Source organism: Bos javanicus, chromosome 4, assembly GCF_032452875.1.
Source record: "Bos javanicus breed banteng chromosome 4, ARS-OSU_banteng_1.0, whole genome shotgun sequence".
Lineage (NCBI taxonomy): Eukaryota > Metazoa > Chordata > Mammalia > Artiodactyla > Bovidae > Bos > Bos javanicus.
The window spans coordinates 78,172,624-78,197,105 of NC_083871.1; the positions used below are offsets into that span (position 1 = coordinate 78,172,624).

The 24,482-nt window shown below is 43.1% G+C and overlaps 1 protein-coding gene across 3 annotated transcripts in view; it reads right to left on the reverse strand.

The window, feature by feature from the left end:
- HECW1 (HECT, C2 and WW domain containing E3 ubiquitin protein ligase 1) overlaps nucleotides 1-24,482 on the reverse strand; it is a 481,612-nt gene that overhangs the window by 18,014 nt on the left and 439,116 nt on the right. For all 3 annotated transcript variants that reach the window (XM_061414477.1, XM_061414476.1, XM_061414478.1), the window contains exons 23-24: nucleotides 9,817-9,915; nucleotides 9,023-9,152 (exon numbers count right to left, since the gene is read on the reverse strand). In XM_061414477.1, the coding sequence (XP_061270461.1) occupies nucleotides 9,023-9,152; nucleotides 9,817-9,915 (229 nt within the window). The remainder of the gene's footprint in view (nucleotides 1-9,022; nucleotides 9,153-9,816; nucleotides 9,916-24,482) is intronic.

Genomic DNA, 24,482 nt, shown 5'->3' on the forward strand with positions numbered 1-24,482 from the left:
GGGAAGCCCATAGATGTACTTAGTTATAGATTAAAAATATATGTACATATTTGGCACTCGTGGGCAAAGTACCCAAACAAAATAGTTTATAGAAGTCTGCTGATTACTTTATTTGATCACTTGGGTGACTTTGGTAAATATGAAATGTTGCTCAATTATAACATAATAGTTACCACCTAAGATCCACATCCTTTGGAGCCTCTGGTGTTTACCTGCCCAGTTAGAGACTATTTCCTGACTCTAAGTATGTGACATAACTAAATTTTGGCCAATAATGTACAAGTGGGGGTGTTGTATGGCACTTCCATGAGGCCTCTTTAAAGAGCAGGGCTGTTTCTCCTTTGTCCTGCAACTTCAGACACGGATGTGCTGGTTGGGGGCGCCATATTCCTCAGGCTGTGGGTGAAGGGGGCCATTGTAGAAATTGAAGCCTTGGGTTGCCTGCCTCCACATTTTTATGTAAGAGAAAAATAAACTGTTAATTTAAGCAGGGTCATTGAGTTTCTTCATTAGCAGTTGAACTTAATCTTAACTAACACACAGAGGAAAAGCCTGTGGTGTCTTTCAGGTACATCTGTCTGTCTGCTCTTCACTCTGTAACTAGCCAACAGAAGGGCTATGACTCAGTTTTCTAAAACCAAAATCATCACTCTTGGCGATCTCATTTGAAAAGATACAGGATCAGTTTAAGCGTAAACAGAAATACATTATTCTAAATTTATAACACATCCCTATTTTTATCACTGGGAATGTTTTCAACTTTCTCTAAGTTCAGTTTCTCCCTTATACACACATGAAGGATTGCTTTTTATTTTCAATGTTATTTTTTCCTCTAATTTTAATGTATTTAGTCATTTGTAGTTTACTTGATTTCTTTTGAGTAGATAACATGTGTCCATGGAAAAAAAAATTCAAGTGTTATAAAAAGCCATACAGTGAAAAACAAATTTCTCCCCCCAAACAGTAGCATATTATATACACTGTTCATTATCATGGTCACATACACACCAAAGCTTTTTTCTTTTTTTAGTTAAAGATACACATTGGCCATTGTTTTATACTGGCTTATTGTTGTTATTCAGTCACTAAGTTGTGTCTGATTTTTGCAACTCCATGGACTGCAGCACGCCAGGCTCCTCTGTCCTTCACCATCTCCCGGAGTTTGCTCAGATTCATGTCCTTGAGTCAGTGATGCTATCTAACCATCTCATCCTCTGCTGCCCCCTTCTCTTTTCCCAGCATCAGAGTTTTTTCCAATGGTCGGCTCTTCACATCAGGTGGCCAAAGTATTGGAGCTTCAGCTTCAGCATCAGTCTTTCCAAGGTTGATTTCCTTCAGGATTATACCAGTTTAGACCTGTCTTATTCTTTCTTTGTTATTGTTATACTACCTGTCTTATTGTTTATGATTTACATGTAAATGGATGGGCTGGGGTATCAGACCACATATCGTACTAGTCTACTATTTCATTGTGTGAATGAATTATAATTTATTTCATCAGTGTTATACTGCTGAACATTTATATTGGTTCAGATTTTTTTTTGTGGTGATCAACAATGCTGCAATGAAGATTGCTATCCGTTAGGCATTTCAATTAGATGTGAACATATCTGTAGGTCAAATTTCTAGACGGAGATGCTGAGTCAAAGGCAGGTGCATTTAGAATGACGATAGGTATCACAGGGTGCCTTTCATAGACAGTGAAACAAACTTCTTCTTCCTTCCACCTACACTCTTGTGCAGAGCGCCTGTTTCTCTCCACCATCTCCAAAATAGAATATGGCTAAGCTTTCTGAACTGTGAACTTCCAGATGTTCAAGCTGGTTTTAGAAAAGGCAGAGGAATCAGAGATCAAATTGCCAACATCTGCTGGATCATCGAGAAAGCAAGAGAATTCCAGAAAAACATCTATTTCTGCTTTATTGACTATGCCAAAGCCTTTGACTGTATGGGTCACAGTAAACTGTAAAATTCTGAAAGACATGGGAATACCAGACCACCTGACCTGCCTCTTGAGAAACCTATATGCAGGTCAGGAAGCAACAGTTAGAACTGGACATGAACCAGTCAATAACCTCAGATATGCAGATGACACCACCCTTATGACAGAAAGTGAAGAACTAAAGAGCCTCTTGATGACAGTGAAAGAGGAGAGTGACAAAGTTGGCTTAAAGCTCAACATTCAGAAAACTAAGATCATGGCATCTGGTCCCATCACTTTATGGGAAATAGATGGGGGAAACAGTGGAAACAGTGTCAGGCTTTATTTTTCTGGGCTCCAAAATCACTGCAGATGGTGATTGCAGCCATGAAATTAAAAGACGCTTACTCCTTGGAAGGAAAGTTATGACCAACCCAGACAGCATATTTAAAAGCAAAGACATTACTTTGCCAACAAAGGTTCGTCTAGTCAAGGCTATGGTTTTTCCAGTGGTCATGTATGGATGTGAGAGTTGGACTGTGAAGAAGGCTGAGCACTGAAGAATTGATGCTTTTGAACTGTGGTGTTGGAGAAGACTCTTGAGAGTCCCTTGGACTGCAAGGAGATCCAACCAGTCCATTCTTAAGGAGATCAACCCTGCGATTTCTTTGGAAGGAATGATGCTGAAGCTGAAACTCCAGTACTTTGGCCACCTCATGTGAAGAGTTGACTCATTGGAAAAGACTCTGATGCTGGGAGGGATTGGTGGCAAGAGGAGAAGGGGATGACAGAGGATGAGATGGCTGGATGGCATCACTGACTCGATGGACGTGAGTCTGAGTGAACTCCGGGAGTTGGTGATGGACAGGGAGGCCTGGCATGCTGTGCTTCATGGGGTCGCAAGGGGTCGGACACGACTGAGAGACTGATCTGATCTGATCTGAAAATCACTGCAGATGGTGATTGCAGCCATGAAATTGAATGACGCTTACTCCTTGGACCGCACAGAAGTGCTCCGGCTGCAATGGACCGCGCAGGGCATCGGAGAGGCGCTACCCTTGCCCAAGGTCCGGGTGGCGGCCAAGAGGAGCTACTACACATCCAAGGAGTGGCCGCTGCGCAGGCGCAGGAGGGCCGAAAGGAGCTAGCTATTCCACGTTCAAGGTCAGGAGGGTTGGCCGTGAGGAGATACTCCTCGTCCAAGGTAAGTAGCAGCGGCTGTGCTTTGCTGGAGCAGCCATGAAGAGATACCCCACGTCCAAGGTAAGAGAAACCCAAGTAAGACGGTAGGTATTGCGAGAGGGCATCACAGGGCAGACACACTGAAACCATAATGACAGAAAACTAGCCAGTCTGATCACACGGACCACAGCCTTGTCTAACTCAATGAAACTAAGCCATGCCCCTAGGGCCACCCAAGACAGGCGGGTCATGGTGGAGAGGTCTGACAGAATGTGGTCCACTGGAGAAGGGAATGGCAAACCACTTCAGCATTCTTGCCTTGAGAACCCCATGAACTGTATGAAAAGGCAAAATGATAGGATACTGAAAGGGGAACTCCCCAGGTCGGTAGGTGCCCAATATGCTAGTGGAGATTAGTGGAGAAATAACTCCAGAAAGAATGAAGGGATGGAGCCAAAGCAAAAACAATACCCAGTTGTGGATGCAACTGGTGACAGAAGCAAGGTCTGAGGCCATAAGGAGCAATGTTGCATAGGAACCTGGAATGTCACATCCATGAATCAAGGCAAATTGGAAGTGGTCAAACAGGAGATGGCAAGAGTAAACATCGACATTCTAGGAATCAGCGAACTAAAATCGGTAAAGTGGACTGGAATGGGTGAATTTAACTCAGATGACCATTATATCTACTACTGTGGGCAGGAATCCCTTAGGAGAAATGGAATAGCCATCATAGTCAACAAAAGAGTCTGAAATGCAGTACTTGGATGCAATCTCAAAAATGACAGAATGGTCTCTGTTCATTTCCAAGGCAAACCATTCAATATCACAGTAATCCAAGCCTATGCCCCAACCAATAACGCTGAAGAAGCTGAACGGTTCTATGAAGACCTACAAGACCTTTTAGAACTAACACCCTAAAAAGATGTCCTTTTCATTATAGGGGACTGGAATGCAAAAGTAGGAAGTCAAGACACACCTGGAGTAACAGGTAAATTTGGCCTTGGAGTACAGAATGAAGCACGGCAAAGGTTAATAGAGTTTTGCCAAGAGAACACACTGATCATAGCAAACACCCTCTTCCAACAACATAAGAGAAGACTCTACACATGGAAATCACCAGATGGTTGACACCAAAATCAGATTGATTATATTCTTTGCAGCCAAAGATGGAGAAGCTCTATACAGTCAGCAAAAACAAGACCGGGAGCTGACTGTGGCTCAGATCACGAACTCCTTATTGCCAAATTCAGACTTAAATTGAAGAAAGTGGGGAAAACCACTAGACCATTCAGGTATGACCTAAATCAAATCCCTTATGATTATACAGTGGAAGTGAGAAATAGATTTAAGGGACTAGATCTGATAGACAGAGTGCCTGATGAACTATGAACGGAGGTTCATGACATTGTATAGGAAACAGGGATCAAGACCATCTCCATGGAAAAGAAATGCAAAAAAGCAAAATGGCTGTCTGAGGATGCCTTACAAATAGCTGTGAAAAGAAAAGAAGCGAAAAGCAAAGGAGAAAAGGAAAGATATAAGCATCTGAATGCAGAGTTCCGAAGAATAGCAAGGAGAGATAAGAAAGCCTTCCTCAGTGATCAATGCAAAGAAATAGAGGAAACAACAGAATGGGAAAGACTAGAGATCTCTTCAGAAAATTAGAGACACCAAGGAAATATTTCATGCAAAGATGGGCTGGATAAAGGATAGAAATGGTATGGACCTAACAGAAGTAGAAGATATTAAGAAGAGGTGGCAAGAATACACAGAAGAACTGTACAAAAAAGAGCTTCATGACCCAGATAATCACGATGGTGTGATCACTCACCTAGAGCCAGACATCCTGGAATGTGAAGTCAAGTGGGCCTTAGAAAGCATCAGTACAAACAAAACTAGTGGAGGTGATGGAATTCCAGTTGAGCTATTTCAAATCCTGAAAGATGATGCTTTGAAAGTGCTGCACTCAATCTGCCAGCAAATTTGGAAAATTCAGCAGTGGCCACAGGACTGGAAAAGGTCAGTTTTCATTCCAATCCCAAAGAAAGGCAATGCCAAAGAATGCTCAAGCTACCGCACAATTGCACTCATCTCACATGCTAGTAAAGTAATGCTCAAAATTCTCCAAGCCAGACTTCAGCAGTATGTGAACAGTGAACTTCCTGATGTTCAAGCTGGTTTTAGAAAAGGCAGAGGAACCAGAGATCAAATTGCCAACATCCACTGGATCATCAAAAAAGCAAGAGAGTTCCAGAAAAACATCTATTTCTGCTTTATTGACTATGCCAAAGCCTTTGACTGTGTGGATTACAATAAACTGTGGAAAATTCTGAAAGAGATGGGAATACCAGACCACCTGACCTGCCTTTTGAGAAACCTATATGCAGGTTAGGAAGCAACAGTTAGAACTGGACATGGAACAACAGACTGGTTCCAAATAGGAAAAGGAGTATGTCAAGGCTGTATATTGTCACCCTGCTTATTTAACTTCTATGCAGAGTACGTCATGAGAAACACTGGGCTGGATGGAACACAAGCTGTATTCAAGATTGCCAGGAGAAATATCAATAACCTAAGATATGCAGATGATACCACGTTTATGGCAGAAAGTGAAGAGGAAGTGATGAGAATGAAAGAGGAGAGTGAAAAAGTTGACTTAAAGCTCAACATTCAGAAAACGAAGATCATAGCTCTGGTCCCATCACTTCATGGGAAATAGATGGGGAAACAGTGTCAGACTTTATTTTTGGGGCTCCAAAATCACTGCAGATGGTGACTGCAGCCATGAAATTAAAAGACGCTTACTCCTTGGAAGGAAAGTTATGACCAACCTAGATAGCATATTGAAAAGTAGAGACATTACTTTGCCAACAAAGGTCCGTCTAGTCAAGGCTATGGTTTTTCCAGTGGTCATGTATGGATGTAAGAGTTGGACTGTGAAGAAAGCTGAGTGCCGAAGAATTGATGCTTTTTAACTATGGTGTTGGAGTATACTTTTGAGGGTCTCTTGGACTGCAAGGAGATCCAACCAGTCTATCCTAAAGGAGATCAGTCCTGGGTATTCATTGAAAGGACTGATGTGAAGCTGAAACTCCAGTACTTTGGCCACCTCATGTGAAGAGTTGACTCATTGGAAAAGACTCTGATGCTGGGAGGGATTGGGGGCAAGAGGAGAAGGGGACAACAGAGGATGAGATGGCTGGATGGCATCACTAATTTGATGGCCATGAGTCTGAGTGAACTCCGGGAGTTGGTGATGGACAGGGAGGCCTGGCGTGCTGCGATTCATGGGGTCGCAACGAGTCCGACACGACTGAGCAACTGAGCTGAACTGAACTGAAATTTTCTGATTCTTGATGTTCTCATGAGGGAAAACGGTATTTCATTCTATTTAAATTTATATTTTTAAAAAATTGTGAATGATGTTGAATATTTCCTTTCCCGGGAACTATCCATTTATATTCGTTGTTAATTTTCTATTGTGTTGTTGTTCATTTCTCTGCAGGATCTCTTCTTATATTGAAAGACACAGACTTTTGTCTGTGCTATATGTTGCTGCTGCTGCTGCTGCTAAGTCGCTTCAGTTGTGTCCGACTCTGTGCAACTCCATAGACGGCAGCCCAGTAGGCTCCTCTGTCCCTGGGATTCTCCAGGCAAGAACACTGGAGTGGGTTGCCATTTCCTTCTCCAATGCATGAAAGTGAAAAGTGAAAGGGAAGTTGCTCAGTCATGCCCGACTCTTAGCAACCCCATGGACTGCAGCCTACCAGGCTCCTCTGTCCACAGGATTTTCCAGGCAAGAGTACTGGAGGGGGGTGCCATTGCCTTCTCTGGTGCTATATGTTACAATGTAGCAAATATTATGCCATTTTTACTTTGTTTATGGTGTAGTTTTGACATAAGGTATTAAAAAAGTAATTTTAGTTGACTATGTCTATCTTTTCTTTCATGACTTTGTCACATCTACAACAGCATTTCTTACTGCAAGTTAAAAAGAAAAATTCTTTCATTTTCATCTTTTTATTGTTCTTTTAAGCGCTCAGCTTTTTCACCAATGTGGAATTAATTTAAGCATAATGAGTTAGGTTTGGGATCTAATTTAAGTTTTTTAAGATGGATACCCATTTGTCTTAATCTATTTTGCTAAATAATTGTGTTTTTTTTGTTTGTTTGTTTTACAAATTAACTACTATAGGGCAAATGTAAAGGATGGGCTAAAAGTAGTCATGCAGAAAAGATAGTGTATCTTACACGCTCATCTAGTACATGGGTGAGGACAGTTAAGTGAATCACATATTCTTGAATATATTTAAATACACTCTCTAAAGATGTAAGAAAAAATAATTTTTTTCTCAAATGTGGAAAAGAGTATTCTTCAGAGGTATTTTTATGCAAAGATAATGCATCAAAACACTAACATTTTCTAGGACCTGAACAAGATTCTTGATTGAGAGGCGGGTGTTGGGTGGTCTGCAAGGTTCAGTGGGTAACTCTCACCCATAGATTCAGCACACTGCCCACAGTCATGAAGGTGCTTATAAAGTATCCCAGCTTACTTCTTACAGCATTCCATTACAAAAATTACACGTCATAGGCTTTTGAATCTCTTGTAAATGATGTTCAAAAACCTTAATTGTTAAATCTGCTCAGGCTATCAGGCTGGTCTGATAAAACGATAAGCCAGATGATTCAACGGTATATAAACACTGGAAGAAAAAAAATGGAAAGCTTCTCATATTAAATACTATTGTGATACATTTTGGAGGAGTAAATATCTGGATGCTAGAGATAAAAGTATTGCTGTAGTTGCACAGATAAGAGAAATATCTTACAGATATATTGCACATTTTACAAAAATGCTTTCTGATCCACTGTTACATTTGATTTTCAAAAAACTCAATAAACTAGATCCATGTCAAAACGAGAAAAGAAGACATGAGTAATTTTAATAAAGGCTGCTGCTGCTGCTGCTAAGTCACTTCAGTCGTGTCCGACTCTGTGTGACCCCATAGACGGCAGCCCACCAGGCTCCCCCATCCCTGGGATTCTCCAGGCAAGAACACTGGAGTGGGTTGCCATTTCCTTCTCCAATGCATGAAAGTGAAAAGTGAAACTGAAGTTGCTCAGTCGTATCTGACCCTCAGTGACCCCATGGACTGCAGCCTACCAGGCTCCTCCGTCCATGGGATTTTCCAGGCAAGAGTACTGGAGTGGGGTGCCATTGCCTTCCCTTAATAAAGGCAGTAGTTCTCAAAGAATTATATTTTGTTTTTTTTCCAAAGAATTATATTTTGAATGAATGACAGTCCTTGTTTTTAAACACAAAATCCCACTACTATATGATCCAACAATCCCACTTCTGAGTATATATCCCAAAGAATTTAAAACAGGGACTTGAACAGAGATTTGCATACCTATGTTCATACCAGCATTATCCACAATACTCAAAAGGTGGAGGCAACCTAGGTGTCCATCTACTGATGAATAGCTAAACAAAATATGGTATTTACATGCTATGGAATATTATTCAGCCCTAGAAGAGAAGGCAGTCCTGTCACATGGTAAAACATGGATGGACTCTGAAGATACTATGCTGAGTGAAATAAGCCGATCACAAAAAGACAAACACTGTACGATTCCACTGAATATGAGATACTTAGAACAGGCAAGTTCTTGGAAAGAAAAGTGGGGTGGTTCCAGTGGCTGGGAAGAGGGGGAAATAGGGAGCTATTATTTAATGGACATGGTTTCAGTTTTGCAAGATGAAGACATTCTGGAGATGGGTTGTATAACACATGAATCTACTTAACCACACTGAATGAACTGTAAACCTGGTTAGGATGGTAAATTTCATATCATGCAATTTTTCCATAACAAGACTCAAAATGTCTTTTCCAAGCCCCGCATCTCACAAACCTGGCCAAAAACCTCTTCATTAACCGTGAACGTGAGGTCGAGGATGTCTGTGATATTGTTGTCCTTCATCCATTGCAAGCTCTGGTGGAATTCCTCATCTAGATATTCCAGGTCACTCAAATCACAGGGTCTGGGTCCATTCAAAGGGAGAAAGGCAAACAGATTGTTTCAGTAAACACCTACTCAGACCTCATGCCAAAATATGGTGATATCACTCTAGGCTAAAGTAACACAGGTGTATTTTAGTGATTTGATACTTTTGAATACATCCATGAACCTTTAGTTTATTCAGTAATTGGAAAAGAAAGTATTAAAATGTTTAAAATAACAAACACAAAACAATTATTGACTCGAGGACTCTCCATGGCCATTGGAGAAGAGTATCATTTAAAAATAACCAAGTTATACATCAATTTTTTTCTTTTATCCTATTCCGCCTTTATTGAGATATAATTGACATACAGCACTGTATAAGTATAGAGTGTACAGCATAATGATTTACATACAGGGACAGATCAGCTCTTCTTAATAGTTTCATACAATGCTTGTAATGCTACTATAATTATTTATATAAACTGATTTATATCTGGTATATGATGTTCTCTTATGCTTATATAAAATCTCCAAATGTCTTTTTACTGGACTAAAAGGTTTATGTGCTAGCTTAAGCACTCATAAAAGTAAACCACCATAAACCTAACAGGAATGAGCAGGGAAAACAGTGACAAAAAGGCCAGAGGAGTCAGGGAGGTCAGTGCCTCTGGTCCTGCAGGCAGGGCTGGGGGGACACTTACAGTCTCAGGAGCGCCTTATAGAAGGGTCTTGTGAAGAAAGCATCCAGCAGGTACTGATGGATCAGAGCCAGGCCTAGGATTCGACCACTGAACCTGAACCTAGAACGCAGATAAGGCAGAGCCATGTATTGTTGGTTGATGTGTTTCTCTGTAGTATTCATCTTAAGCCACTTCAAAAACTTGCCAAGTGATGACACGAGAGGCACCCATTCTTTTTATTCTTTACCATGAACAATGGCTATGAACCTGGTATGTACGAAATGAACATACCTCCTCAAGTAACCGAATAGAGTCATTTTACTGGAATCCTCTTCTCAGACCTGACTGTATAAGGACCCAAGAGAAGAAAAAGAGCTGGTGAAGGGGAATTCTGGGACCCAGACAAACAGCCAGCATTGAACCTGAGGATCTGAACCCAAGGATATGGAAAGTTTTTTGGACCATGCATTCTTACCCATTCAAGCATTCCATAGATACCACCCGAAAGTCTCATGTGTGCCTGACCCTATGCTGGAAGATGGGGGAACTTGAACATGACTCACATATGGCGATCATGCTCATGGTCAGAGAGGTGAGGTATATGGGATCCCAGTGTGGTAAGCGGTCATGGCCACAGGACGTACATGGAGCCTACATGGCCACACACGAAGAACAAGGTCTCTGCTGGGAGGAACTGGTTGCATAGACCTGGCAACCTCCAGATATAAGGGCCTTCACTGATTTAAATCCTTGTTGGAGCAAATAGTTTTCTGGCATTTTTTTTTGCTGGCAACCTGCCTAGCTGCATGCTGCAGTTCCTAAGAGCTTGGTCCCATTGTTTCCCTGTTCCTAAATCAGCTTCCCTCTGTCTGGTCAAGCCCACTGGCTCCCTCACCCTGGGTACTTCCCATCTCTGGTACCTATGTCCAGAGACCTAAGGGGATCTTTTCTGTCTCTTCCTATCTAACTAGATTTTCACCTAAAACATAGTCTTAGCTGTGACTTTTCTCAGATCCCCTGTTGGAATTTCCAACTAACCCATCTCCACAACCTTTCATGAGGCTCTTAGACTAAAAAGACTTTGTACTCTGTAACTGCTATGAAAATGGTTTAAATGAATAGATTATAAGATCCTGTAATAAGTGCAATCATAAATAATACTTCAGATAGCCATCTTTAAAGTAGTCTATTCTATTTGCATGAAAGTGAAGTTGCTCAGTCGTGTCTAACTCTTTGCAACCTTATGGACTATAGCCCACCAGGCTCCTCCATTCTTTTTGCATGAAATAACATGCAAATATTATTGGCTCTGGAGAGATAAGAAGTGTGCAGAACCTCAGTACAGGTGCTATAGAGGCACTGTGGATGGGGAGGCCCATGGACCAGATGAACAGCTTATAGTCCTTGAGGCCAGACTGTGCCATCAGTATTGCATCCCCTGATGGTCTTTCCTGATATCCCAATAACTGACGGGTCTCCAACCCAGAGGCTACAGTCCTGCATCCAAAAGCACTGTTCACTCCTACCCCATGCAGGCTTATCCACTCTAATGGACTCTGAGGCATCACAGCTGATGCTCCTAACATGATGTGGGGCTGTGGCCATGTGTGGGAGATGGCAACACCGCCCAATGTGGGAAGAGAGCAAATGCCTGCCAAGAGCCTGCCTCCTTTAGAGGTGGCTCTGGAAGGCCTAATAAAGAGAAATGGTAATCTCGGCAGGCAGAAAGTGTCTACAGATATGGAGCAGATAAAAATATTACATGAAAATACTTTCAACTCAATGTTAAAAAATGGACTATCTCAATAAACTGTAAATTCTCCAGCAAAATATACATTATTCTAATCTATTTAAGAAAAAGTAAGAACGTAAATAGACAAATAACCATAGTATAAACTATGTCTCAAAACTTTGAGGAAAAAGGACTATATCCTTATAAGGATATATCCTATATTAAATATCTGGGGTGAAAATACCCCAACTATAAGGATATCCTATATCTATGGGGATATCCTTATATCTATAGGATATATATATATATCCTAGGATATATATATATATATATATATATAGGATATATATATCCTAGATCTATATATAGATATCTATATCTATATATATCCTAGATCTATATATAGATATCTATATCTATATATAGATCAATATATATCCTGTATATCCTATCCTATATATATATATCCATAGATATATATATATCGATATATATATAGAGAGAGAGATCTAGGATATATATAGATATAGATATGTAGATCTAGGATATATATATATATCCTATATCTATAGGATATCCTTATAGTTGGGGTATTTTCACCCCAAATATTTAAATAGCTCCAGAAACCAGAAAATGGTAGAAAACTTAATTCATCATTATGAACTACCATAATCACAAAATACAATCTGGAAAAGAGCAAAGGAAAGAAAACTAAAGATGCTGAACTCACACACTAAAAAATCATAAGTAAAACACAACAGAAAGTATCAGTCCATTCCCTGAATAATGCCAAATGATTTATGATGCTTGATTCTAGGAAACTAAGGACAGTTTATTACTAGGCATTCCATCATTGAAATTAATTTAACATCAGAAGACAAAAATCATATGGCTTTTTCTTTCTTTTTTTTTGGTTAGAAGCTAAAAATTTCTTGAAAAGATCCACCATTAATTTCCTTGAAGAAAAATAAAAATTTCATAGTAAACCAAGAGTAGAAAAATGTTTCCTTACATTATAAAGGATATTGATCTCAGCATCATATAGATAAAGATATAGAAGGACAATAAAGATATAGAAGGACAATAAAGATATAGAAGAAATGTTGGTTATCACCATCCTTCACAATATTCTATTAGTTCTAGTCACTGTAGTTTGCTACAAGTGAAAAATGGGAAACAGATTAAAAATAACTTTTATGGAATGCCTATCAGATCAACACAGATCATGTTATCTCACTGATTCTTATAACAGCTCTATTTATGACTGTGGCTGTCTTCATTCCACCAGAAATCACAGGTCAATAATTAGCACTGGGGAAGTGGCACAGCGAGGACACTGACCCATGTCTGCCTGATGCCAGACCAAGTCTTTTCCTTTGTGCCCATTTTGAGAATCCACAGAGCAGCAAAATTCATCCTCTGGTTCAGGGGCTGGGCTGCCCACTGTGTGACCTTGTGCCAACAGTTAACCACCTATTCTTCATTACCTTTTCTGGAAAACAGCATTCTTCAAGTGATAGCTATTATTATTTTATGTTAGCTTCCAACACCTCCTTATGATCATTAGAAGGGGGAATTTGTTACAAAGTTCTGGTGGTGTCTCAAGAAATCCAGGGTCAGGAATGCAGTTGAGCTCAGATACTGAGGTGACTCCACCCTCATCCGAAGTCTCCCTTTTGTTCCTTTCTGTGGACATCTGCTTCTTTCTTCTCTCGCACTGCCAACACTGCTAATGTTTTTCAGCTTGGAGTTCAAGCCTCCAGAGTGACCAACTTGACTTTCATTGACCTAGGTTCAGATTTCCAGCATAATTTCCTGATTATCCAACTCACGTTGGATGCCCACCCTGGACCAAACCTGAAAGTAGGGTCTGGTGAGGAGAGCTCAGAGCTGGGTATCATGTTCAGCACTTTATAGCCAGGATTACCATGGCTTGCCTCTCAACCAGGGGCTGGGATCAGATGGAGGGAGGCAGATGGGGCTGTTTTTAGCAAAGGGGGCTGCAACACAGACCACCCAATGAGAATTGTTTATCTGCTTTGAATGGGGCTGGGCATAGATGGAATTTCTAGACAAAATTATATTGGTTTCACAGGCTGATGGGGGCAACTAGTAGGTCCTCGATATTTTTTCATAGCTGTGCAAGCAATCTATGATAATGTGGTTTGGCTTTATATAAACACAGACAGGATGGCTTGCAGCCAGTCAAGTATATACAGTAAAATATATTCCACAGCGATGAACTATGATCTGGGACGTGTTTGTATAAAGCACACTGCAGGGACTGTACAATTCAAATCCAAACAACAGCTTAGAAGGCAGAGATTGGAATGGCAAACCATTCCAGGTTGATGAATTGCCTTGACAATCTCAAGAACAAGAAAACATCTTTCAGGGCTTGTACATCTCCTTTGTCTCACCCAGCCTGGACAACTACTTCCCGGGAAATTGATTGTGTCTCGTGTCAACACAGGTTGGTAATGTGTAGGAATTATGAGATGGAAAGAAAGTCCTTTTCTTTAGACTTTAGATTGATTATTAGAGAAACTATCCAGATAATTTAAGCAAAAAATACCCCCAAAGTTTCTGTTTTGATCTAAGTGACTAGGCACAAATAAAGAGTTCTAAGGATCGATGAAAGTGAGTCCCTACAGAAGGAGCAGCCTCCTCCTCCCCAGTGCATGGGGGGCATGTGTTATTTTATTTATCCAGGCCCCAGGGTCTCCAGTTCAAGAGCCCCCTTCCACCATCCATGTGAACCTGCAGGGCCGTAGCCACCCCTTCCTCTCAGGGGACCCATGGGGGGGTCTTCTCTGAGGCTGCGGGCCAGTCCTGCTCCTGGTGTGGTATCGATCCTCCTTTGTTATGGGCTGCCATTCTTGAAGGCACACTGAGCTCAGCACACCCCCAAGGATGGTTACTGAGCTGCAGGCTCTGGCACCGCTGCCACCGGCCCCCAGGCTGCTGCCCAAGACACGCTCTTCCGAGTGGCCTGGGCTCATTTCTATAGGGCTAGTAGGGAAATAGTTCCTCTGTGTCGACCTGCTCGGGTCAGAGGGGCCTCACGGCAGAGTTGCTGGGCCCCTGAGGGTTTTACGGGGCCACTTTCTCTCCTTTTATCCTGAGGCTGAAAAAGTCATGGAGGGCTAAGGGGCACCTAACCCACGCATTCACATCTGAACCTCAGTGCTGCTGGCCACTTGTTGGGTGGCTCTTCTGCTTTTCTTGGATCACATCACTTCTGAAACCCCAGATGCCCTGCTTGCAGTGTGCCTCCTGTTGGCCCCCGCTCCTTCCTAAGCATGTGGGATGTGCCCACAGGGTCTGATTCCAGTGATGGGCACTATACCGCTTCTCTTCACTGGACAGGTCTCAGCTATCAGGTAAATCAGCAGATACACGCACACATGACATGGAGGACATGAGGAGACAAGGCTGTCCCCCAACTGCACGTCCCAGGCATGTCTAAATCCACATGCTAGCTACACCAGGCTGGGTCTCACTGTGACCGTCCCCTGGTACTAGACGGTGGGGCTCAGCCTTTCCTCCATCCTAACTACCTGAAGAATACAACACCCTGGAGGGTCAGAAATGATGCCTCTCTCCATCAGTAATCCTCAAGGTGGGGGATGGAGGAAGAGAGTGTTTTCCTCTAGCTCCCTCTTGGTGTCACATGAAAACTCCCTAGGACATTCTGATTTGCCATCACCTTAAGGTGTGTTACTGACTTTAAGAAACACATGAGCCATTTTTTTCTATTTATTTACTGATCAGAGATGATTTCACAGAAACCCATTTGGACCTAAGACATCACAATTAGATGATCGTATAGCAAAATACCATGAACCCCATATTTAATAGGAAAAAACTCCTCTACAGATAGTCAGTCAAACATGGGTCTTGTGAGAGGGCCTGGTCTGTCTTCCTTCAGGGCAGGAACATGGGCAGCTCACAGCTTGATTTCTGAACCCAACCCCACCCACCCTGTGGTTTGCAGAAACATGAAGTTCTTTTCAAATCCTTGGTTTTCAATACACTGCAAGTTTTTAGTTTTGGTATCACCAATCCTTACCCTCTTGTCAAAGAAAAATAATAGAATTGGGTATTTTTTAGTACAAAGAAAAATATAAGCAACATAGACAATATCAATAAAAATGCATCAACTCCATCTCCTGAAGCAACATCCTTGACCTTGGTGGGTCCTTCCCCCAGAGTATCAGTGGTGACCACACACATGCTTTTGAAAATGGAGTCTCCTTCCCACTTTTGTTTCTCTAAAGCTTCATTTCACACCACAGCCCAGCCTAGAGAGCCTCACATATCTGCAAACACAGGTTTTCATCATCCAATTTAAATAAACTCCAAAGTATTTCATTTTTATGAATGTCCTGTGCTTGGTTTAGCCCCTCCCATTCTGATGGACACCTAACTGGTTTTCATCTTTACCCGTCTGCTCACAGGTATTGGAGCAGGGACAGCATACAGCCAGTCAACTCTGGGACCATGGGAGAAACTTTGAAATGGGCAGATATCACTCTTTAAGCAGTCTCATCAGCACCTCACCAGATGTCTGGGAGATGAACTTGAGTTACCTCTGATAAGCAACTGCAGCCACTCTGAGCTTTCCTAACAACGCTGAGGGAGATCATGGCAACAGATCTGAAAGCAACCAATGTTACTGGCAAGGGTTTATCTCACTTCCATCTGAGTTTTGTACACTGTAGTGAGTGTTCAAAGGCAATGGAGTTTCACACATTTCTAGCACATCTTCTCACATGGCTTAAAAGGCCCAGCAAAGACATGACTCTCCCCTTGAGTGAATTACTGTTGATTCATTACTCTTTGGGCAGTTTGCCAGTAATCCAAGAAAGGCAGTGTGGTGGTGAGGACAAAGTTGAAAGTTCTGGTATCAGGCTGTCTCGGTTTAACACTTCTGACCTGTGTGACTTTGGGGAAGCTGCTTACCATCCCCGAGCCTCAGTTTACTCATCTGCATATGGGATCATAATAGCATCTACAGTACAGGGCAACTGCTGAAAGACTTCCCACTAGTAGTCAGCCTACCTGGGTATTCATTCAGAGATGGCATGTCTGATCCCTTTCCCAGGCTCAGGACCCTAGACTACACATCCAGGCCTGACTGAAGGACGAGAATATGGATTGGACCAGAGGACTAGCCGGCACATTCCTGCTGTTGCAGAACTGCAAACTTTTGCTTTGTACTTTTCAGTACAAACCTACTGAAAATTTTTTAAGCACCATTTGAAGTCTGCTCAGTGAAGCGAATTGTTCACATTTCTTATATCTAGAGTAGGTCTCTATTCAGAAAGATGCACAGAAAGATCAAACTGCAGAGATTTGAGGTCACTGAGTCAATGGATGGATGTGATGCATGTTTTACCCCCAGAAGCTGAACTAGCAGGTCTCTCCCTCCCTTTCTCTCTCCTCCGTCTGTCTCTCTAACAAAACTTTGTGTGGAAACATGTTTTAGCAGGAGGTAGGATGTCATGATTTCACGGTGGACTTTTCAACTGATTGTTTAAACAAAAGCAGTTTGCATAATGGCAAAGAATTCAGGATGTTTGGGAGAGGAATTTCTTGTTCACAGATCAGATTTATGGAAGGGGAAGTAGGATGGTTTGCCAAGTGAAGAAAATAAAAGGCCTAATTACACAGCAGTATAAATCAACTATACTTCAATAAAATTTTATAGAAATACCAAATTACTCTGGAAGGACATTTTGGATAGTGCAGCAAAACCCTTTTAAAAGGCTTCTCGTTAATCCTCTTATATGAAAGCGATATAAAAATGGAATAACACCCTCAAAACAGCGCCCAGGCAACGATTCAAGTCTGAAAGGTTCTGCTGTGGTCTTTCTGGTTTGAACCTCTGGCATTAATCTTTGCCCTGTAACAATTATCCCACAGTGTCTCTAGGTTCCGGTGACCCTTTTAGGGTTTTCTTGACCTGTAAGCTATCAATCTCTCTCTGCATGACTCAGCATCAGAGATACTTCCTGTACCAGCTTCAAAGCTGGCCCCATCTCCTGGCCTTCCTGCCTGGAAAGGGCATCAGATAGTATTGGGTTGGCCAAAGGGTTTGTTCGGGTTTTTCCACAAAATCTTATGGAAAACCTAAACGAACTTTTTGACCAACCCAATGTATTAGGGAACTGGAAAGAGCTGGACACTTGGTGATAGCGTGCTTGATTCTTGCTTCCCTTGAAGAAGAGGTGAGGGGCTGGGGCAGATACAAGAACAGCTGGCAGGACTCTGAGGTCTGCTCAAAAGCTGGCACACAGTCTGCAGACTCTGGTGGTCTCTTCCAAACACCACATCATCTTCTGGAGCGCAAACAACTGTCAGAACCAGCACTGCACCGGCAAATCCCAGGGGCTCAAAAGTATTTTGTTGTTACTGAATGAAACCTGAGGGCTGATAAAACTGCCCCAGGCCTGAATGCCCCCTAGGCACCACCACAATGGCTGCCTCCCAAGCTATGACCCTGCAACTACGCCCACACTGTGCATGGTCTACCTCCTGCAAACTGATGGCTGAGTTCCAGAAGGTTCTCTTCACAGCAGTCATGTTTTCCATTCCTGTTCCTTTTGGGTTCTTCCCCCATCACTGCTCCCTGGCAACGGACCAAGATTTTCAGGGGTTAAAGTCCTTTAAGAGATCCCAGAGGTTCTCAAACGAACAGAGCCAGTTCCTCGACTGTAGCACAGTCAACATTTACTGCCCAGTGCCCTGCAGGGTGTTTCGCACAACCCCTGGCTTCTGCCACTAGATTCCAGTGCCATCCGTCCCCTCAAAGTTGTGATCACCAAAACTGCCCCCAGATATTGCCAGATGTCTGCTGAGGGGTATGGGACAAAACCACCCTCTTCAGGGCAGGATATCCCAATAGGTGATCACAGTCCCCTTTGTGACACATGGGTACTGCTTGCCTCTCCTGGGCTCTCTGAGGCAATGAAGGTCTCAATCCCCAGGCTTTGTGCTCCACTCTGAGCAGTTTTCATCACTCCCTGGATCTCTTAAGTGTGCCTTCCTACTCCACTAAACATCGCTTTATTGATATTTTCTTTTTTTGATATTTTTATTTTTGGATACACTGCACAGCTTTACGGAGAAGGCAATGGCACCCCACTCCAGTACTCTTGCCTGGAAAATCCCATGGACAGAGGAGCCTGGTAGGCTGCAGTCCATGGGGTCGCTAGGAGTCAGACATGACTGAGCGACTTCACTTTCACTTTTCACTTTCATGCATTGGAGAAGGGAACGGCAACCCACTCCAGTGTTCTTGCCTGGAGAATCCCAGGGATGGGGGAGCCTGGTGGGCTGCCGTCTATGGGGTCGCACAGAGTCGGACACGAGTGAAGCGACTTAGCAGCAGCAGCACAGCTTGAGAGATCTTAGTTCCCCAAGCAGGGATGGAAGCAATGCCCTCTGCAGCGGAAGCATGGAGTCCTAACTGCTGCACCTCCAGAGAAGTCCTCCAAACATCATTTTAGACTCCCACCTAGAACTCAGATATACAGATGACACCACCCTTATGGCAGAAAGTGAAGAGGAACTAAAAAGCCTCTTGATGAAAGTGAAAGTGGAGAGTGAAAAAGTTGGCTTAAAGCTCAACATTCAGAAAACGAAGATCATGGCATCCGATCCCATCACTTCATGGGTAATAGATGGGGAAACAGTGGAAACAGTGTCAGACTTTATTTTTCTGGGCTCCAAAATCACTGCAGATGGTGACTGCAGCCATGAAATTAAAAGACGCTTACTCCTTGGAAGGAAAGTTATGACCAACCTAGATAGCATATTCAAAAGCAGAGACATTACTTTGCCAACAAAGGTTCATCTAGTCAAGGCTATGGTTTTTCCAGTGGTCATGTATGGATGTGAGAGTTGGACTGTGAAGAAGGCTGAGCACTGAAGAATTGATGCTTTTGAACTGTGGTGTTGGAGAAGACTCTTGAGAGTCCCTTGGACTGCAAGGAGATCCAACCAGTCCATTCTGAAAGAGATCAGCCCTGGGATTTCTTTGGAAGGAATGATGCTAAAGCTGAAACTCCAGTACTTTGGCCACCTCATGTGAAGAGTTGACTCATTGGAAAAGACTCTGATGCTGGGAGGGATTGGTGGCAAGAGGAGAAGGGGATGACAGAGGATGAGATGGCTGGATGGCATCACTGACTCGATGGACGTGAGTCTGAGTGAACTCCGGGAGTTGGTGATGGACAGGGAGGCCTGGCGTGCTGCGATTCATGGGGTCGCAAAGAGTCGGACACAAATGAGCGACTCATCTGATCCGATCTGATCTGACCTAGAACTTGGGTTCTAGGTCTACGACTCTCTTGGGAAAAGGACAGGAAGGGAGGATACCTCCTCCCAAATGTACCAGATTATGTCATCCTTTCTGAGGCAATGATGTCTGACCTGAGTGAGCCCCCAGGAGAAGGAGCAGTACAAGCTAGGGGGAAACAATGCCTGGGGTGGGAACATGTATGTTTTGTCTGAATAACTGTAAAGAGGGCACAAGGACTGGATGCGGGAGAGAGAAAGAGAGGATGGGAGAACATGAATCTGGAGAGATTCCCCAGGCTGCAGAACATGCAGGCTTGGGCAGGCATGGGAAGGACTGTGGAGTCCATCCAGAATGTGATGGGAATGCATCACAGGTTTCCCGTAGGGTCCACAGGATGAACTGACTGATTCTGGGAATAACCCCTCTGGATCCTGCATGAAGAGAGGTGAGGCTGTCAAGCGTGGGAGAAGAGAGGCCAGTTTGGAGGCTCCTGCAGTCATCCAGGTGGGAGGTGATGGCAGTGTACACTGGGGTGGTGGGGGTGGAGGTGATGAGGTCACTTTGGGGATATATTTTCACGACAGGGCCAAGAGGATGTGCTGATGGCCTGGATGAGAGATGTGAGAAAAAGACAGGCTTCAAAGACAGTCCATGGTGTTGGGCCAGAGCAATTGTGCAGATGGTGGTGCCATACTGAGATGGGAAACACCACAGAAGAGAAGGTGTAGAAGAGAAACTGGAGAGTTCTTTAATAGGTCTAAACTTACACCTATTAAGTTTGTGATGCCTATTAAATATTGGGGTGGAGCTGTTGAGTGGGCAGTTTTACCAATTAGTCAGGATTTCTAGGAACAGGGCCAGGCTGTGGATGTTAATGTGGAGTAATCAGGGTAGAGATGGATGGAGCGACATGAACTCATGAAGTTGGATGAGACCACCTTGGAAGTGCATGCAGATGGAGCGGTGGACCAAGGGTTGAACCTTAAGCAATGAAACATCCAGGGATCTGTAAGATGAGGAGTGATGATAAAGTAAACTGAGCAGGAACAGGCGATGAGTGATGAGAAGAACCTAGGACTGTGGAGCCTGTTCAGGAAGGAGGCAGAGACTGACTGTCAAATGCCTCTGAGATCACATAATAGGAGGTCTGAGAGTCGCCCACTGGATTAGGCAACCTCTATGAGAGCAGGAAAGGGGAAGAAAAGCTGGACAGAATGGCAGAAGAGAAAGCAGAGCAAGTCAGCACAGATAACTCTTTGTAGGAATGCTTCTTTAAAGTGGAGCAGTGAACCAAAGTGATACGTGGAGGGTGTGACATCAAAGGAGGCTTGGATTGCTTTTAAATGCATTTTTAATTCCAACAAATTTACTGAGTGCCTCCTATGTGCCAGGTGCATGCAAAGATATGAAGGCAAACGTTCTTTCCAAAAAATGTACATGTCAGGAAAGTGGAGAGAGCTAGTAACGTAGCATTTCATTACCATGTAACTAACATGTGCTGTAGAAGAGTGCACAGAATGTGTGCAAATCCAGAGAAGGGAGACTTAGTTGACTTGGGAGGGATTAAATCCAGGCAGGCTTCCCAGAGGAGGTGATGACTGAGGTGAACTTTGAAGAATGAGTAGAAGTCTGCTTCAAAGGCAAGGAAGGGCTTTCCAAGAAAATAAGATCATATAAAGAAAGAGGCAGGCACAGAAAAGAATGTGTTTAGGACAGCAAGAAATTCAAGATGACTAGAACAGAAAGAGGAAGAAGGGGCAAGATTATGCTGAAGAAAGAGGAAGCGGGAGATCCTGGGAGGTCTTATTTTCCAGGCCAACCTGTTCAGCTTTTAAACTGTTAGAGAATGGGGACCTGCTGAAGGGCTTAAGCAAGGGTTTGGCATTTTAGAGAAATCTACCTGCAGCCATGTGAGGGATAGATTTGAAAACGGGACACATTGGAGGGCATTACAGTACGTCCAGGTAATTGTGAGGAACATCTTGAAGGGAAAATTGATAAGACAAGAAGCTTTATTTGAGCAGAAAGATAAGGATGACAGGAAGTGGCTCCTGGGAGAGATTAGATGTGAACTTGGAGGAGGATCAAGTGACGATGTTAAGTAAGAGTTTGAAACTCAACAGAGAAATCAGGATAAAAACACAGATTTAAAATTCATAGTTTGGACACAGAATAAAGTTTATAAAACAGCAAACTTTGATTTAACTGCTGTTTGTTGCTGTTGTTGTTCAGTTGCTAAGTGGTGTTTGACTCTTTGTGACCCCTTGGAATGCAGCACACCAGGCTCTCCTGTTCTCGCTATCTCCCAGAGTTTGCTCAGATTCAAGTCCACTGAGTCAGTGAAGCTATCTAACCATCTCATCCTCCGCTGTCCTCTTCTCCTTTTGCCTTTAATATTTCCCAGCATCAGGGTCTTTTCAATGAGTCAGTTCTTTACATGAGGTAGTCAAAATGTTGGAACTTCAGTTTCAGCATCAGCCCTTCCGATTAATATTCAGGGTTGATTTCCTTTAGGATTGACTGGTTTGATCTCTATGTAGTCCAAGGGACTCTCTAGAGTCTTCTCCAGCACCACAATTCAAAAGCATCAATTCTTCAGGCCTCAGCCTTCCTTATGGTTCAACTCTCATATCCATACATGGCTACTGGGAAAATTGTAGCTTTAACTATACAGATCTTTGTTGGCAAAATAATATCTCTGATTTTTAATATGCTGTCAAGGTTTGTCATAGCTTGCCTTCCAAGGAACAAGCATCTTTTAATTTCATGGCTGCAGTCACTGTCCACAGTGATTTTGGAGCCCAAGAAAATAAAACCTGTCACTGTTTCCACTTTTCCCCCTTCTATTCGCCATGAAGTGATGGGACCAGATGCCACGATATTTGTTTTTTGAATGTTGAGTTTTAAGCCTACTTTTTCCCTTTTCTCTTTCACCTTCATCAAGAGGCTCTTTAGTTCCTCTTCACTTTATGCCATTAGAGTGATATTATTTGCATATCTGACGTTGCTATTCTCATATTGCTACATACTATTCTATATCCGTACTCTTGCCTGGAAAATCCTATGGAGGGAGGAGCCTGGTAGGCTGCAGTCCATGGGGTCGCTAAGAGTTGGACACAACTGAGAGACTTGACTTTCACTTTTCACTTTCATGCATTGGAGAAGGAAATGGCAACCCACTCCAGTGTTCTTGCCTGGAGAATCCCAGGGACAGGGGAGCCTGGTGGGCTGCCATCTATGGGGTCGCACAGAGTTGGACACGACTGAAGTGACTTAGAAATTCTATATCTGAGGTTGTTCTCCTGGCAATCTTGACTCCAGCTTCTGATTCATCCAGCTTGGCATTTTGCATGATGTACTGTGCAGTATATTATGTAAAATTATGTCTTTCCATCTATGTGTCTGTCTGTTCACTTGTCCATCCATCTATCCATTCATCCATCCATCCAACTATCCATCCATCCATCTAATAAAATAGCATGGAAGGACTTACGTCAAAATATTAATAGCACTTATTTCTGTGTGGAATATTTCCTCATGTCCATTAAGTTTTTTACAATGGATGTTGACTACTGATAAAGTCATAAATATTTACATATAGTAGCGATAAAAGGAAAACTAGAAGTTCTTGGTGTCTCAGGATCTAAGGGAGCAGACTTCCAGAGAATTCTAGGTAGTTCATATCTACTGCAGTGATGTTTCCATTAAGGTAGGGAGGGATAATAGTCCCCTAAGTTTGTGACCAGTGGGTGTCTACTGCTCAAAGAAAGAGCGATTTCAGTGCTGAATACTTAAGTCAGATTCTAGTAGGTGAAGTAGAGGATGAGGGAAAGGAGCTGTAAGCAGGGGGAGAGGGTAAAGTATAAAGATGGAGGAGAAGGATAAAACTCCTGGAGCAGGGTGTGGAGGAGCTGGGGACAAGTGGGTCCAGAGGCTCAGTGGAGGGATCTGCCTGGAGCTGGAGGAGGGCAATGCAGGGACATGCTGGGGTTGGGGGGTATTTGTAATTGTGCTGGGAAATTGAGGTGGCCCTTCTCAGTGCTTCCATGTCTGCAAGGTCTGAAGTCATCTTCTCAAAGTGAAGGAATCTGGTTGGTTGAGGCTTTCAAGACAGGGAATGAAAGATGCATCAGAGGACTGGTGAGCTTGGCTGTAGAACCTGCCGAGATCAGAGAGTATGATTTAGGATTGTACTGTCTCTCAGGGTCATCTCATTTGATCCGATACTAGAGGCGCAGGAAACAGCTCCGGCCCCGAACGTGGAAGAATGAGTTACATATTGATCCAAGGTGGCGTTTAGCCCATCAGATGGAGTGTAAGCACGAGGGGAGAAGGAATTGTGTTCAGGGACAGGAGGCATGCAGGAGGCCTGGGGTGGAGGAAGCCATGCCAGATGGGCAGCGGATGGTGAATCTGAGGTGCAAATGAACTTGGTGAGCAGCTGTGGTAAGGGGAGGAGGTGGGAGCACTGGCTGTGGAGTGATTGATGTAGGGATTTTATAGTTTCAGTTTCAGATATGGCACAGTTCTGGGTGATAATGAGCTTGGGAAGGCCATTGTGGGAGCAGGTGGCTGGAGTGGAATGTAGGTCAAGGCCACTGGGGTTAGGAAAGTTAGGTCTATTATTTTTTCTGTTGTTGTTAAATC